The sequence below is a fragment of the Octopus sinensis genome, linkage group LG4 (assembly GCF_006345805.1).
Source record: "Octopus sinensis linkage group LG4, ASM634580v1, whole genome shotgun sequence".
Lineage (NCBI taxonomy): Eukaryota > Metazoa > Mollusca > Cephalopoda > Octopoda > Octopodidae > Octopus > Octopus sinensis.
In genome coordinates this window covers 106,024,306-106,041,484 of record NC_043000.1, presented here as the reverse complement: position 1 = coordinate 106,041,484, position 17,179 = coordinate 106,024,306, and the positions used below count along the sequence as shown (strand labels likewise).

The window sequence follows — 17,179 nt, the reverse complement described above, 5'->3', positions numbered from 1 at the left end:
TAAACAAACATATTAGCTTTAGATTGTCTAATATGGACACAAATATAGCTGAGTGGTTATGAAATTTGCTTTGCAACAACAGACTAGGGTTCGATCCCACTGAGTAGCACTTTGAGCAGACGTCTTAGTTGCTTGACTGGAACTATACAATGCCTATCATTTAACTATCTATGTGTATGTATGTGTGTGTTATGTGCATGTGTACACATATATCTGTATGTATGTGTGTTGCGTGTGTGTGTGTGTTTTCATGAGTCTGCACATACATAAACGTGTGTGCATATGTATGAGAGCAAGAGAACTCCAATGAATCAGCTATGTTTTTTGTGGGGTGGAGGGCTTTTTTCTTCTGGCTGTATTTGATGTGTTATAGTTTCTTTCATTTCATCAGCCATTTATCTAAAATACTCCTTTCCCATCTACAATTATTTCAGCCTCCCTCAATGTCTCAATCAACACTAACAGGCCAACTGTAAATTTACCAAGCTTAAAACAAAATAACAAAAATCCAACAGAGGAAACAAGACCTTTTTATCTACTAAACAACCTGTTCTAGTCATTGGCTTTAAAGCAATTTACAAACCTGGTATAGCAATATAACAAGCACAACAATAATAACAAATAATGTTATAAATGGCTAGCAAGATTTCTTTTTTTCTTTTTTCTTTTCTCCCTCTATTCTTAATTATTAATCTTCTGTATGTACCATAGTAACAGATTCAATTATCCTTAAGAGATTCTTAATGAGAAACAGATATTGTTGAAGTGAGTGGTGGAACAAGTGTGGAGGTAGGACAAACAAAAAAACGTGGGGGAGAGGGGGCTATGATGTTGTTTTAGTTATTTGTCTATATATTGCTGCTGCTATTGCTGCTGTGATATTGCAAAGTCAGATATAATAATATTAGTGAACCTACTGTTTCTATAGTAAATATGACTCCAGTTGGTTAGTTTAAATCCAGAACTAAAATATTACCAATCTCTGGGTTATATTAGCCACATATAATTGCTTCTGTATTATGTAAAGGCCTTTTAGGTTTTTGCTAATTTTCACTATTTCATCCTTTTTCTTCTAAACAACCTGGGCTTTGATAATTCAGCAAATTTGCAATAACTGATGAAATCATTTTTGCTGTTGTTTAGTCCCAGATTGGCTCTAATTAAGCCGGCCTATAATCAAATATAATGTGTCTAGGACTACATTATCAAATGTATCCTCCCTTTCTATTGCTGTTGTCAATCTCCCAGATGAGCTTTGATACGGAAATTCTAGGATGAAAAGTATTCCTGCAGTAACCATCCCTTCTCTTATTTCCGATATCATGCGTCAAGGACTAAATTAAACAATTGTGTCTAGTAAGGGTTTTTTTTAAGATGACAAGGAAATTTAACTATCATTTCTGGCAAGTTAAATGCCCATTTAAGTGACTTCTTTATTGGCTCAATTGATGGAACAGTTCTCAGCACTAGAGGCAGCAGTAATAACAGTTAGATGTTCTTTTCAGTTAATAGCAGTGTTTTATAAATGTAATATCATTAATATAATAATATAATATTGTTACAAAGCAATGTAGATATATTTATAATGTAATAACTCATATGACTAAGAATCTATGCCAAACATCTTTATGCACACAAATGTCTATTTTGTCTCATTTTGCCTCCATCTATGCAGAACTGACAGAGGATTCTTAGTTCTTCTGGAACAAAAGTAAATAAATCAGATTGTCTAATGACCTTTCATTGAGATACAGGCACCCCACTTACACATAAAGTTACTTCAGTCCCAACTATGAGTAAATGTGGTTCAAGATACAAATGGAATATTACATCATTATTGTTCACAACAAAAGTGGCATGCTAGCAGTATTGTTATCACATTGGACAAAATGTTTTGCAGCAATTCTTCTGACACTACATTCTAAGTTTCAATTACACCAGATTACACCAAGGTTGACTTTGCTTTTCATCCTTTTAGGCTCAGTAAAATAAGTACCAGTCAAGTACTGAGGTTAATATAATCAGCTTGTCCTCTCCCCTCAAAATTGTTAGCCTTTTGACAAAATTAGAAAGAATTATTGCTCAAGGCAGATAAAGGAAAGGAAACCAGAAAATAAGCTTTTGTAGATTTTTTGTGAGTTAGCACATAATCTTTATATTTTACCAGTGAGAGAAAATGTGCTGTTGTGAGACTCATTCTTTTCCCAATAATGATGAAGTTAAATGGCTTCAACTAGGTTACAGCATTGACAAAATGAAGCTTGTATTCTTGTTACATCTCATACCTCTTTAACCCCTTAGCAATTAAACAGGCCATATCTGGCCAAAATTTTGTATTTTACTTATGTTCAAACCAGCCAGACCCAGCTTCTCAAACTTTCCCTACAATATCATTATAAAGATATTCAATCACATCAGCTAAATCTCAAAGCTATATATGTGTGATTAGATGAAAACAATGTTAATAAATAAGCATTGACAAAGTAATCTGGATGCTGAAGAGTTTAAGCTACATAAATCGCTTTCTTTTTACTTACAATAAGGCTCAAAATGTTGTTGGTGTTGTTTAGTCTCAAGTTATTTATCCCTGATTAAACAGAACTTTAATCAAAGATGTTCCAGCCTCTACTATCCCATCTGTTTGTATATCCGAAACTACTTTATCCAATATATATCCCTCCTTTATTTAAGACAATAGGATGTGAACTGAGAAATATTGCAGCCTCTACATGGTAGTTCAACCTCTGAGAAATAGTAGATAAATCTTCCTTATATACAGCCTACTGGTATCAAAAAGAAAAGAGACATATATGTACCCAGTATAGTATGGTGTTGGATACATATCTTAAAGATGAAATGATCACAGTTTGAAGGTGTTACATCAATGATCTGTTTAAACTAAACTAACCAATAACAACATTGGATAGAAAGGGTCTTATTACATGCTTTTCCCAGTAACATTAGTGACATAAGTGAAATTAGTTATTGCATGGAATTGCAGTGTTATTATAATTTAGCCCATCGAGCGAGGCCATTGCCAATGCCAGTGGACTGGCTCCTGTGCAAGTAGCACGTAAAAAACACCTTTTGTTGCCAGTACCGCCTGACTGGCCCTCATGCTGGTGGCACATAAAAGTACTCACTACACTCTCGGAGCGGTAGGTGTTAGGAAGGGCATCCAGCTGTAGAAACTCTGCCAGATCAAGATTGAAGCCTGGTGCAGCCATCTGTTTCGCCAGTCCTCAGTCAAATCATCCAACCCATTTTAGCATGGAAAGCGGATGTTAAACGATGATGATGATGAAGCCTGACTGAGCAAATCTCTGAGTAAAAGATACACTTTTAGTTAGATATATTATATCTAGGATTCCATTATTCAATGTCTTTCTCTTTTTCAAGAGAAGCATGATGTGACTCAGATTCAGTTGTTATTTCTTGCAATTCAAGTGATTACATAGAAATTCCTAAACTGTGTTTCTGTTCATATTGTTGTGAAGTTACTATTGTAGTACAACATCCACTTTTACATTCAGTATTTGTTGTAAAGCTATTGTGGCTATACACCATTTTGTTGTGAAATTATTGTTATTGTACAACATGCTGTTGTGAAGTTAATGTAAGAAGAAAACATACTGTTGTGAAGTACGTGTTGCAAGAGAACATTCTGTAGTGAAATTATTGTTGAAATATAGCACTCTATTATGATGCAATACAAACCCGGTTGTAACATTCAGATTGTTGTGAAGTCACTGTTGCAGTACCACAATCTGTTGTGAAGATAATTCTGCTGTACAACATTCTCATGTGAAGTTACTATTGCTGCACAACTCTCAGTTGTCACACATGTTGTATGAAGTTATTGTTGCAATACAACATCTCGTTGTTATGCACAAGTTATTGTGAAGGTACTGTCACAGTACAACATTCAGTTGTCATAACACTTTTAACAAAGAATACCTTGTTTAACATGTTTGATTTCATATCCTGCTCTAACTACACTGTGCATATATGTGTGTGTGTGTGTGTGTGTGTGTGTGTGTGTGCATGTGTGCACATGTACATGTGTGTACATGTGAGTATGTTATTTCTTGCATGTATATTTGTCCTTGTATGTGTATGTATGTGTTTGCATTTCTGTTGTGTTTGTGTTTCCATGTGCTTGTATTTGTGTTTCTGTACATGCAAATGCTTTCCTCTTTGTGTTGATTTTCATGTGTATACACACACTAATTACTAACCACTCCATAGGGTCATGTGCACTGAAGAGATCTAGTCTATTAACCACCTGCTGCCATTTGAAACCTGTCCTGTCCATGCCAACATAGAATTGCTATGTCTTTCATGACAGCTGTATGGTTAATTAGTAACACTTTATGCTAATTACACCTTAATATCAAAACAATGTAACTAGATTGGATGAAGGTCTCACCTTTATTTGATCAAAGAGAGGAGAGTCTTTTAATCTCTTTTCATCTGCTTTTTTTTTTCTTCTTTTCCTTCTATGGTTGAATGGTTCTGTAAATGAAAGTAATGTTCTGTAACATATTTTGGGTGTGTTGAGGTATTGTTGAAGACTTAATCTACCAAGAAAGTATATATTACAGTAGTTTAGCTAACAAAACATTGCTTACAAATAGCGTGTAACACTCACATAAAAGATGTGACTGCTGCTATGCACACACACACACACACACACACACACACATGTATGCATGCATGCATGTACCTGTGCAAACATCCTAGAAAGCTGTTCAGTATGATTCATGCAACATCCCTTACTCAAGGTATTGCTGTTTCTTCTCTCTGCTTTTTCTACCACTACTGTAATGGCCAGTTTCTCTAGACCAGCCAGCAGTGATGTAGCTAAAATGTGTGCAGCCTGGAACTGTGTTTGAGTTTGCTGCCCAAAACCTGTACAGGCTTATACAGTAGACCCAAAGTGTTACCCCTATAAAACATAACTTGAAGCAGAACCCCTAGCTATGCTACTGTTAGCCAGGCTCATCTGTCTCTCCCTTTCCAATCACCTTTGACGTCTCTCACCTCTCTGGCCCTCACTCTAATCCAGACCTTCCTATCCAAACTGTAGCATCTTGAAATTCTCTCTCTGCTTTTGCTTTTTCTGCAAACATTGTTTAACCATGTCACGCCATATTCCTACTGTAGTGGGAATAGGTTAAACATTATATCCGTGTGATTCCCAGTAAAGTGGTAATGAACAACAGACATAAGGAAAAGAAGATGCAGCTGATCCTGTCCATAAATTTGCCTGCAATTATTACTCTTGAGCTTTATATGCAACTATTTTTTTCTTTTTTTGTTCGGGCACCCAGGAGGAGATTAAAGTTAGACATAGGGACCCAAGTTTAAGAGGGTTAAATAGAACAGTAACCATATAAATCTATTTCAGGCTGGGAAATTCTGTAAAGTTCATGGTAATGGCTTATCCTCCTCTGATGAACTTATAGAAAGAAATAATGTTGATTCTCCACTGCTATACTGTCTGTTCTCATAAACTGAACCTCCCTAACATATTTATTTACAGCTACCTAGACAACACAATTGAGAGTTAACTAACTTTACTTGAAATATAGTACAACTCAGGTGACAGAATACAAAACATTAATCCTTTGGCTAGAAGCTAAATGCTTTAATAACTTGGCTACCTGTGATTCTGTTCTGAAATATATTACTTTCTTGCATAGTCCTTCACTTGTTCTTGTAGCATATTAAGTTCTCATTGGTGGCTTTTCTAGTTGCAGAAATATCTATACCTACCAACTTACACAATATTTTCAGTGGATGAAACAAATCTCTCCCAGATTTTGATACCCTTTTGATACCAACACACTATAATGCAAACCTCTTGTTTTAAAATGATCTAGATTCAAATTTTCCATCCAAACTCCATGTTAAATTATGTTCTAAACACCAGCTTAATAATGTCAAAGTTATTTTACTAAATTCTCCATTATTTTCAAAATTGACAGCAACAAAGCAGTGTATTTCAACTGAAACATAGCATCAAAAGGATTAAAGCTAGTTGGGTTCCCTTTCACAAGAAATAAGCTCTGTGCTTCAAACTTTCAAACCATACTTTTAGAATACTATTGTTGCTGCAAGTAGCTGTGAATTATGGTACCTATTTACTGCTAATTAATACCCATTTCTTTACTACCCACAAGGGGATAAACACAGAGGGGACAAGCAAGGACAGACAAACGGATTAAGTCGATTACATCAACCCCAGTGCGTAACTGGTACTTATTTAATCGACCCTGAAAGGATGAAAGGCAAAGTCGAGCTCGGCGGAATTTGAACTCAGAACGTAGCGGCAGACGAAATACTGCTAAGTATTTTGCCCGGTGTGCTAACGATTCTGCCAGCTCGCCACCTTCCCCGCTAATTAATACCAATACCTTCTTAATTACAGCATCTAATAGTACTGGTTATGTTTTAATCATGGTACCTACTTATATCTAACATAATCCCTCCCACTGAGCTACTTTTATGGTTCTCACCTTCAATTATTACAGTCACTGCCATCCTATATAACTATCTCTTCTTGCATTCTTTTGAAATCCCCCCCCCCCGCTGTCCACTCCCTTAGTCCAATCCTCTGTATCACTTCACCTACATTCACCCATGCTGTACCTTGAGGAGGTGTCCTGACACATATCCACCACCATTTCTCTCACTCTCTCATTTTCTATCTTTCTCTCCAAGTCTCTTTTTCTTACACTTCTTTTCCAACTGGCATACTCTTGTATCTCTTCTACAGCAAGACATCTCATCAACCTTTCATCAACTAGCACAAAGCCACATCCCTCAATAGTGCCACCACCACCAGTCAAGGGACTTTTTCTTGTCTTGCAAATTACTTGGTGACCCTGCCAGTACAGGTGCCACGTAAAAAGCACCCAGTACTCTGTAAGTGATTTGCATCAGGAAGGGCATCCAGCTATAGAAACCATGCCAAAACAAACAATAGAAGTTGATACAGCCCTCTGGCTTGCCAGTTCTTGTCCAACTATCCTACCCATATCATCATGGAAAACAGACGTTAAATGATGATTATAATGATGATGATGATGATGATGACTTACTGGTAATTAGTACTTGTACCTTTCTAGCTATGGTACCTTGCAGTACTGGTAATTTCTTCATAATGGTACTGATTTAGAGCTACTTAATAATGGTACTTCATTATGAAACCTACTTAGTGCTGGTTAATACTAGTCATCATCATCATCATCGTTTAACGTCCGCTTTCCATGCTAGCATGGGTATTAACCTAATTATGGTACATAGTACTAGTTAGTACTAATTATGAAACTTTGTCAGTGCAAGTTAGTACTGGTATTAACCTATGTATGGTATCTACATAGTACTAGTTAGTACTAATTATGGTGTCTATTTAGTGCTAGTTGATACTAAAACTGGTGTAATTATCGTATGTAGTGCCCATTAGTTTTGGTACTTACTTCGGGTACCTACTAAGTATTGGAACTTAACCTAGATAAAACAAGAATGGAACATCTCCAAAAATAGAACACATTGGATAAGGTGGCTCTTGACACAGTGTCTGAAAATCGAATGAGGTAGTCATGACTGGAATACCTTTTAATCTTAAGCCTTCTTATTCAGACCTCAGATGGAGGCATAACAACCATAACAATTATGTCTAGATGGGTATTTCACTGGGAGTTACATGCCATAGTCCAGGACATATACATTAAAGAAGCTATTAGCATCCTAAACACCTTCCCATTTGGACAACAAGGAAAGCTTGCGTTGAAGAGACAATGAAAAAAGTCCCTATGAAAAACGTAGAGAAGTTTAGTACTAGCTAGTGCCAGGTATGAATTCTAAAAAAAATCCAACTAAAAGTATTTATCTATTAGGCAGCTGTCTTATGAACAATATAAATAATATTGTACTTATATTAGATTTTCTCTTCAATCTTGTTCCATAGCTGAGGCATTACATATGTAGTTTGTAGCAAAATAATTTGGTAGATATTTTATGGAATTTTAAACAGATATTCTCAAGATATTTTCTTTTTTTATAGAGCCAAAATTTCATCTGGTAGTGCTGCCCCCAAATATCTTGCAAACATAAAACCATTGTCATTTATTTTAAAGTTTTAAATTTAAAATTGTTTCATTTTAAACATGCAGAGGCCTTATGCTTGTCAAGTTGTTGGCTGTACCAAGCGCTACACAGATCCAAGCTCACTACGCAAACATTTTAAGAACCACACACAGAAAGATCAGCAGCAGCAGAGGAAGAAGGTATGATTTTCATTTTTTTAATTATCACTTCTCTGATCTTGCATCATCATCATCATCATCATCATCATCATCATCATCATCATCATAAGAACATTATAGATAATGTTGTACCTATATTAGATTTTCTCTTCAACTTTGTTCCATAACTGAGGCATGACATGCATGTTAGTATGTATATGCATATGTATTTATGGATGGATGGATGTATAAATGCATGCATATGTAAATATAAACATTTCATTTTATCCAGATTCGCAGTGGGAAGAATGACTTCACCCCTGATACACTGACTGACTGTATTTCAATTCAGTCACTTCGTCCAGAAGATTCTATGGAAACAGATGGCAATGGTACCTTGTCTGGAGCAGCTAATGACATTTATCAAGGTAACAATTTATCTGTCTTTTGTCAAAAAAGATTTAAATGACATCTAAATCCAAGAATTCTATGGAATTTGTCCCTGGGACAGTAGGTTGCAAGTAGTAGACATAATTCAGAGTGGTAGTCCTTATCTGTTGCCCAGTTCAACTCCAGTAACCATTCCATCTCCATGTGTCCATTATTCATGTCATGATAGTTGGATGTTTTTTTTTCCTATCACCAACTATTTTATAGCATGGACTGGTTATATTTTTTAAAAAAATAAACTGGCATTCTGTCAATTGCGATGATGAGGGTGGTGGTGGTGGTGGTGGCGGCGGCAGTGGCGGTGGTGGCGACAGTGGCGGCAGCAGTGGCGGCGGCAGTGGCGGAAGCAGTGGTGGTGGTGGTGGTGGTGGTGGTGGTGGTGGTGGGTGATGGATTGACAGAATCATTAGAGTACTGAACTTGTGGTAATTGGTTACGGCCATCTACATTCTGAATTATAAATCCCACTACAGTCCACTTTATACATTTTATAGTTCACCTTTCCACTATTGATAATATAAATGGCAATTAAGTACTAGGGTAAATATAATAACTCATTCCTCCCAACAAAAATGTCTTGTTTTGTGCTTATTTAAATCATATTTATATTAATTGAAAAATTGTACTGAATTATTTTGCCTTAATATTTGAAGATTTTCAGTTTCTAAAAAAAACAATTCACTTTCCTCAGTACTCATATAATTATTATATATATTATTTCCCTTTTAAATAAAATAAATTTTTAGAAATAAAATAAATTATTATTATTTCTCTTGTATATATTTCCAGGTTTGGGATTCCCCAGCAATCATTCTAGTCAAAATGGTCCTTGCACCAATCTTAGTCATCAGTCTCCCACAGGAATCCAGGAAAGTCCACTGAGTACCAGCACCTTACCTTTCTTGGAGGAACAGACTGAAAAGTAATGTAGTGATTCTATATGCTTATGTGTACAGGGGTGGGGCACATCAATTATGCATTTCTACCAAATACAACCCCATCAGAAAATATATATAAAAAAAGACCTGATAGGAACTAGTATTAATTAAAAAATATGTGTTGCTTTTTAATGACAGTTTTTGCTTTTAAATAGGGTGGAATAAACTCAGAACCCTGAGATATAAAATAAGATATAAAATAAAATAAAATCGCACCTACCACTGTTTATTACTGTCAATACCATCTCAACTGACCAAGACCTGAAACAAAATATTTCCTTAACTTAACAAAGTCTTAACAAAAAAGAATTAATATATATGAAGGAAAAAATGTTACATCTATGCCTTCTAACTTTCCAAGGACATTACCACAGTAAATGAAACTATATTAGCCAGAAATTGTAACTGAGTCAATTAGGATATCTCAAAGTAAATATCCTATTCTTCCCATTTATAAATCTTGAGATTAGTCTCATATACTCAAACATATTGTTTTCCTTTTTGTATGAAATATTGCAACTGTTTCAGAAGCCTTTATTTTATACTATATTTCAAGTCACATTTTGTGGACAATAGTGTTGTTACTTACAAGTTTGCAATCAGGTTCACTTTATTTACAATGTTGACATTGACAAGAGAGCTTCTGTGCAACTCAGATGATACAAATATCACAGATTTTTTTCTTTCAAAAGCACTAGTTTTTCAATTATTTACATATTTTCTTGGTATACATAAGCAAAAGATATATACATAAACACACACACACACACACACACACACTCACACACATAAACAAAAGAATTATTACACATTAGTGAAATCAAGCTAAAGAAAACTCAATACAGTGAAGTAAGGTAGAATCATTTTTATTTATTTTTATTCTTCACATTGTCTCTTAGTCATCATTTGATGAAAGCAACAATGTGAAACTTAAAATCGAAAAAATTGTAATGGCTACCTCTACTATGAAAAATGCATATCCATGCACTGTGTAAAGTGGTTGGTGTTGCAAAAAGTATCCAAGTACAGAAACCGAAGCAAAAATGAAACATAGAACTGCGATACATTCTCCAAACCCATCTAAGTGAGTAGTACCTCCAAATATGTGCTGACTCCAAATGTTGCATCCCATGTCAGCATAGAGTGCAGAATTAAAATGATGATGATGATGATGATGCATATGATGGGGTTTTGCACAATTTTCGCCTACTCCTGAGAGGCTATAGCAGAAGATACTTGTTCAAGATACTGAGCAGTGGGATCAACCCTGAAACTACATAGTTGCAATGTAAACTTCTAATCATACTATTCATGCCTACATCTTACATCTGATCCTAATTTATTTATTTATTTATTTTTGAAAACCATTGTTGCAACCCAACACTTACAATTTTGTATGCATTTTTGTGTAAATGTATCTTGTATTTCTAGATAATATGTAATTGGGATTGTTTTTCTTTTCTTTTTTAGCTTGAATGGGTTTTCTCCTGTACCAACCTCTTCACTGGTTAGTCCAAGACAAATTTTACCATCAATTACATCAAGACCTGGTGCTATGCAGTCAACTACTAACACACAACTTGAAACCAACTATAATTCTTCTTTCACTCCTGACCTGTCTTACCAGTCCAACAGCCAACATTCTCAGATGTATCCTATGGCTTTTCTACAAGGATCACACATGGCTGGTTAGTAGATTGTACACTTTTCTCTTGAACTAGGTACCTTAAACTGCCATCAGTATCTTTGTACCAAGTCCTTTTTCCTAGTTCCACTCCCATTCTGGTCCCCAAAATAACCACTCAAAGAGCATGTTCATCCATCTTTATACTTGATCCACACTTCTTTAATACAACACCTGTTCTGATCCCCAATATAACTTCTCAAAATTGGATTAATCCATTACTGTAACCATCACTCTACTCTTTAGTCCATCTCCTTACATGGTCTACAGTACAATACAAACCAGCAGATGAAATAAGCATCATAGATACTTTGCTCCTCTCAAAGATATTTCAAGCTTCTCCTGGTGGTGACTAAAGCTATCAAATGTTGAAAACCCTTCTATATTATTGGTGGGTATCTCAGGGTCCCAAGCATTTTGCCCCTTAGCCTGTATGTTTTATCAGCAAGGACCAGCTGAGACTTCACCAGCAGGAAATTCCATCTGCAGTCCCTTGTTAACCACAGCCACCTTGAGTTGGTTTCAGCTTCTATGTGTTTATCTCTGCAGTGGCTTTTTTCAGTCGTTTGGGTTCCAAACCAATCTTCTGCAAGAAATAGTGCACAGATCTTGCTGGAAAACTGCAGCATCTGACTTCAAAAGAGAATGAGGCTACATACTATTCTTTGACAAGCACCTCATCTACCAAGTCTTGGTATTTGACTTTCTTTGGTTGGAGGGAAATGTCAAGTCTGTCCTCCTTGTGCACTGTTAATTCAGTTGTGATGATCATTTTTGCACTTCTAGACAGCAGAAATAACTCAAGCTGGAACATTAGTGCCACCTCCTCTATGCGATAATCATAAAATAAATGTTTTTGTTTTGTTTTGTTTTTGAAATCCAATCCTTTTTTTTTTCTAGATAACCATGGTAACTATGATGAGAACAGTAATGGCCTTTGCATGTCGCGGATGACTAGTGGTGCAGCCCTCTACCCAGGTGCATCATCAATGAACTATAAGATGGGTACAAATTTCCCAAATGGCATGCAGAAGAGCTTCCTTCAAATCCCAACATTTGAAGAATTGATGCCAACCATTCCTCTAGAAGATATGCAAAAAGCCTTCTCAAATTATTCAGGTGTTTATATTATTCACTTTTTGAGTGTGTGTGTGTGTGTGTGTGTGTGTGTGTGTGTGTGAATGTATTTCTTTCACTGAAGATGTAATGATAACAAGGTAAAGATGATTAACCAATGTCCTTTAACCTGGAAGGTCATCGTTGAACTACTGTAACTCCAATAATGAAATCATACCATCATTATATCACTCATTATTTTGTATTAAGTGTATTGAATTAAGGAAAGGGATGGTTAGTTGCCAGGATTTATTTTCACCACTTCAGTAACTTTATTAACTACGTTTAGTGACACTGTTTGGCCCTGGAAGAATATGCCCAGTATTGCAAGCTATTGAAAGCAGTTATGTCTTGTAAGTCTTAAGATGGGTTTTGGGAGTCAGTGCTCAACTCTGCTTATTTTTTTGTTTAACTCCAAATGTTCTCTCTACATCATTCCGTATTTTTATTCAAGCATAATGTATCTTGGAATACATAACGTAACGTGTTATCTTTTTTTTAATGGCGCAGTGTGATATGAAAACTGTTTAGATATTTACATCTATGATACGCTGTGAGTGATTGGATTTCTGATCTCCATCAGGTGTCTTATCCTGAATATGTATATAATACCTGACTTGATTCAAACTAGAACAATTCATTTCTAAACTAAAGACATTGGCAGTAAGGCCTTTATCCATTCGGACATACTTATATATTGCAGAGTCAGGCGAGGAGCAGTAATACTAATTATCCTCTACGTTTTAGCACAGCTCAGTTCACAAGTGAGACTGGATCTTCGAACAGTTCAATCAAGTCAACATAAAATTAACCTAAAGGGTCAGAACATCTTTTCACAACTTTTCTGTTTCAAGAATTAATTGACAGCCGTTACAATTCTTATTAGAGAAGAAAACACCTGACTGCAGTCTTTCCAGTCTCTTCCGCTGTACTTTTTCATCATAGAAAGAAGTGCCAGACTATTGCTCTGAAAGTAGTGTAGAGTCGTGCAATCCTTAACTGGCTGTGTGATGAGCTTGTCTGTTAGTCAGATCTATTGCGCAGCAAATACCGTCAATGAAAAAATTCATATTTTTAAAAATTACATATCAGCTCTCTGGCTGGACCTGTAAAGGGAAATAACTCCTGCAAGTCTTATATTCAATTTTGATAACTAAGATGAAAGTTCAGGCAATATTGATGCATTATTTATGTCAATTACCTGACGTCATTTATACCCTTAAGAATGGCATGAACATCACACATTTCTTCCTCTCTCAATACTTATATATTTTACTTTATCAAAAAACAAATATGAATTAGACTTCAGTGTGATCTTTCTAGAAATATGAATCCATAAGGACCTTTTCCCCTGATTTATCCAAAATTTCAAGCTCTCTCCACATCTATCTATCTATCTGTGTGTGTGTGTGTGTATGTGTGTGTGTGTGTGTGTGTGTGTGTGTGTGTGTGTGTGTGTGTGTGTGTGTGTGTGTTCACTACCCTGAGATCTACCTCTTCCCAAGTCTTCCTTAATCTTCCTCTTCTGCAAATTCTTTTCATTTGGCTCATCTGACCTGTTTTCATCCTTCATACAGATCCCATACAAGTACAACTTTACCACTATAGTTTCTTCTTCTCTTGTACATTACACCTGGTTCCCTACATACTTTTTCTCTCAGCTTATTTCTGCTCTATCATTCATGCACACTGACATTATACATCCAATGGAGCATGCCCACCTCATTTTTTCAATCCTGCATACACCCTATGCCATTCAGCGTCCATGTTTTACTGTCATACCAGTATTCAGTATCACATTTCCATTAACAAGCATCATAGAATTTGCCCTTCGTTCACAGAGAGAATATTCTTTGAAGCCAGTGGAGGAAATAGCTCCCTCAAATTGTTCCACCTCATTCTTATTCTAGCAACTATGCTTTTGGAACATTCACCTCCACTGCTGGTTAGGATACCTAAGTAATAATATACACACTTCTCTCTCTCTCTTTCTCCCCTTTCCTTCTCACTTGCCCTCATATATGTGTGTGTGTATGAGTGTATCTATAAGAGTGTATATGAATACATGTATGTATGTGTGTATATGTGTGTGTATATATATATATATATTTAGGGGAAGATCATTATGGCCAGTTCATAAGGTTACTCAGGGTTCCACATCCATTAAGCGCTTAGCTTTACATAAGTCTCATCAGACCCTAATGGCCAGTGGCCTATAACCTAAGAGAGGTTATAGGCCACCAGTCATTAGGGTCTGATGAAATATATATATAAAGCTAAGCGCTTTATGGACACAAAACCCTGGGTAACCTTATCAACTAGCCATAACTGTCTTTCCCTAAATACTCTACTGCTCTATAACTTAGAGTGTGCTTCTCATTCAGATTTATGATTTACTGACAATATATGTATATATGTATCTCTCACATTTTCTGTATATTTAACATAATTTTATATATTCTTACATCTTTTCCTTAGTTTATGGTGATCAACAGGCACTTGGTTCACGAGAATTTGATTCCTTTGGCCTGCCATGCCTCACCACTGAAGAAAACCAATTTCTACCTGTGGGTGTAGTCGACCGGTGTAGTAGCAGGCTATCAGCTGTATATGCTGAGGGTTCAATTTAATAAGTACTACTGTTTGTTTAATTGATAGCCAACCATGTTGACTTCTTTCCTTCACTGATAGTGAAAATGGTAAAAGGTCAACAGGACTCTTTTGGAGATCTTTATTGCATTTTTTTTTTCCTTTTTTTTTTTATTACCTGAAATCAGGGTAAATTTGAATGATGAACCAATACAATTCTAAACAAACTATTTTCACACAACACAGTACACAAAAGAAAATAATATACACACATTGTAGATTTTAATGTTGGTTCACAATTCCCATTTTTGTATATGCATTATATAATGTGTGTGTGTATATAGGTATATTTGTCTATGTGTAAGTGTGTATATATATATATATATATATATATATATATGAATGAATGTGTGTATGCATGTTATTTGTGTATAATGCATATGGTATAATTATTATCATATTTATCTTTTCTTTCTGTCAATGCTGACTTTGAAAAGAAGGAAGAAACAGAAAAAACATCAATACTTGAAGATATGAGACTTTTTTTTTTCTTTTTCTTTTTTTTTAGAAGATGATGTTTTAATTCCTTCTGATGTATAAATGTAATTGAATGTTATATACTGAATTTTTGTTTTCTTTTGTCTTTTTTTCTAAAGGAAAAGAAAACTTTTATTTGAAATATTGGATAATTGTTAAATTTGTAAGGGGGAAAAAGAACAAAGACATTTTAATTGAATGAAGATATTTCTCTTGTTATCTTACATTCAATTGACCTTTTAAGTTTCCCTTTCCATTAATTTGAAACAATTTTGGTGATTCTGTCATCAACTATGAAATTTTATTTAATATATTTTATGAAATACTTTTTTTCTACAATTTTTAGATTTTTGTCTTTTGGAGTTTCTTCTCAATTGCTTCTTTTCCAGATTAGTTTGACCAATATTTTCATGCCTTCATATCTTATGACAAACGAGCCCATAAGCAATGGAGCTACATGGGTGAAATATTTTAAACTGACGAAAAACTATGAGAAAATAGTTACAGAATTTTTTTCTCCTTCTCCATACTAAACAATTTTTTTTCTTTTATTTCCATTTCAGGAAATAAAAGGTCTTTTTTTCTTTTATTTCCATTTCAGGAAATAAAAGGTCTTAACTTTATAAATTTTTTGTAGACCTTTTTTTTTGTGTAAGTGTTTTCTTATTTTCATGAGATTACCAAAAAGAAATGATTTAGTGTAAACATATTCAATGCAGGGAGCATTTTGAAGCTATCTACATTAAATATATTACACAAATTGTGCCTTTTACCCTCCCTAAAATTTTAGTTTTAATCATCAATTTTTGACAAATTCAATCTTTTACACACTAATCAGTAGAAGAGAACAATTTGATTCCTTTTCTTAATTACTTTTAAACCTTTTAATTTTCATTGGTTCAAATCTACTGGAAGCAATTTTGAAAGAAACTCTCATTCTATAAAACATTAAAAGAAGTATTTAATGTATTGATCTGGGATATATCTCTCTGAATTAAGGGTTTTTTTTTCTTTTTGTCAGTTCCATTTTGCCAATATCCGTCCAAATATTACCATTTCATGATTTATCATTAAAAGAAAACAAAAGAATAGTTGTATATAATTTTTAATCCTTTCATATTTTTTACTGGCACAAATTGTCCAACTTAATTCAGGGAGAACTGTGAATAATATTTCAGTTTTTGTGATATAATATTTGGAAGCTATTTGTAAATACTTGTTACACAGAGAATCTAAAATAGAAATTATTTACTCTGATTTTTATTTTAATGAAATTTAAATTGGAATATTACCATTTTTTTTCTCTAAAGAGAAAAAAATTGACCCAAGAATTTTAAAATAATGAAATATATATTGATTCTATATTTTTGGATTCATGAAAAGCATTGTTAATCAACAATGTTATTTTTTATTAAAGTTATCTGCAGGAAAGCTGCTCCTGCAATCAATTTGCAGTGTGATAAAATGTTTCCCTCTTTGTCCCTCCTGTGTTTTGTTTTATTTTTTTATATCCCTAATTTTTAAAAGAATTGTCTAAAGCATCTAAATGTTTTTAGAGAAACTATTACACACTATCTTTGTCACATTCATTTTACTCTGTGATTAAACCGTAA

General features: G+C 34.6%; 1 protein-coding gene across 1 annotated transcript in view; it reads left to right on the top strand.

Annotated features, from left to right (window-relative positions):
* Positions 1-15,377, top strand: part of LOC115210549 (zinc finger protein GLIS3-like) — a 126,352-nt gene extending 110,975 nt beyond the window's left edge. Inside the window, exons 5-10 of the mRNA XM_036502298.1 lie at positions 8,181-8,294; positions 8,545-8,680; positions 9,492-9,624; positions 11,111-11,328; positions 12,225-12,443; positions 14,919-15,377. Of these exons, the coding sequence (XP_036358191.1) occupies positions 8,181-8,294; positions 8,545-8,680; positions 9,492-9,624; positions 11,111-11,328; positions 12,225-12,443; positions 14,919-15,070 (972 nt within the window). The 3' untranslated portion in view covers positions 15,071-15,377. The remainder of the gene's footprint in view (positions 1-8,180; positions 8,295-8,544; positions 8,681-9,491; positions 9,625-11,110; positions 11,329-12,224; positions 12,444-14,918) is intronic.
* The last annotated feature ends 1,802 nt before the right edge of the window (positions 15,378-17,179 follow it).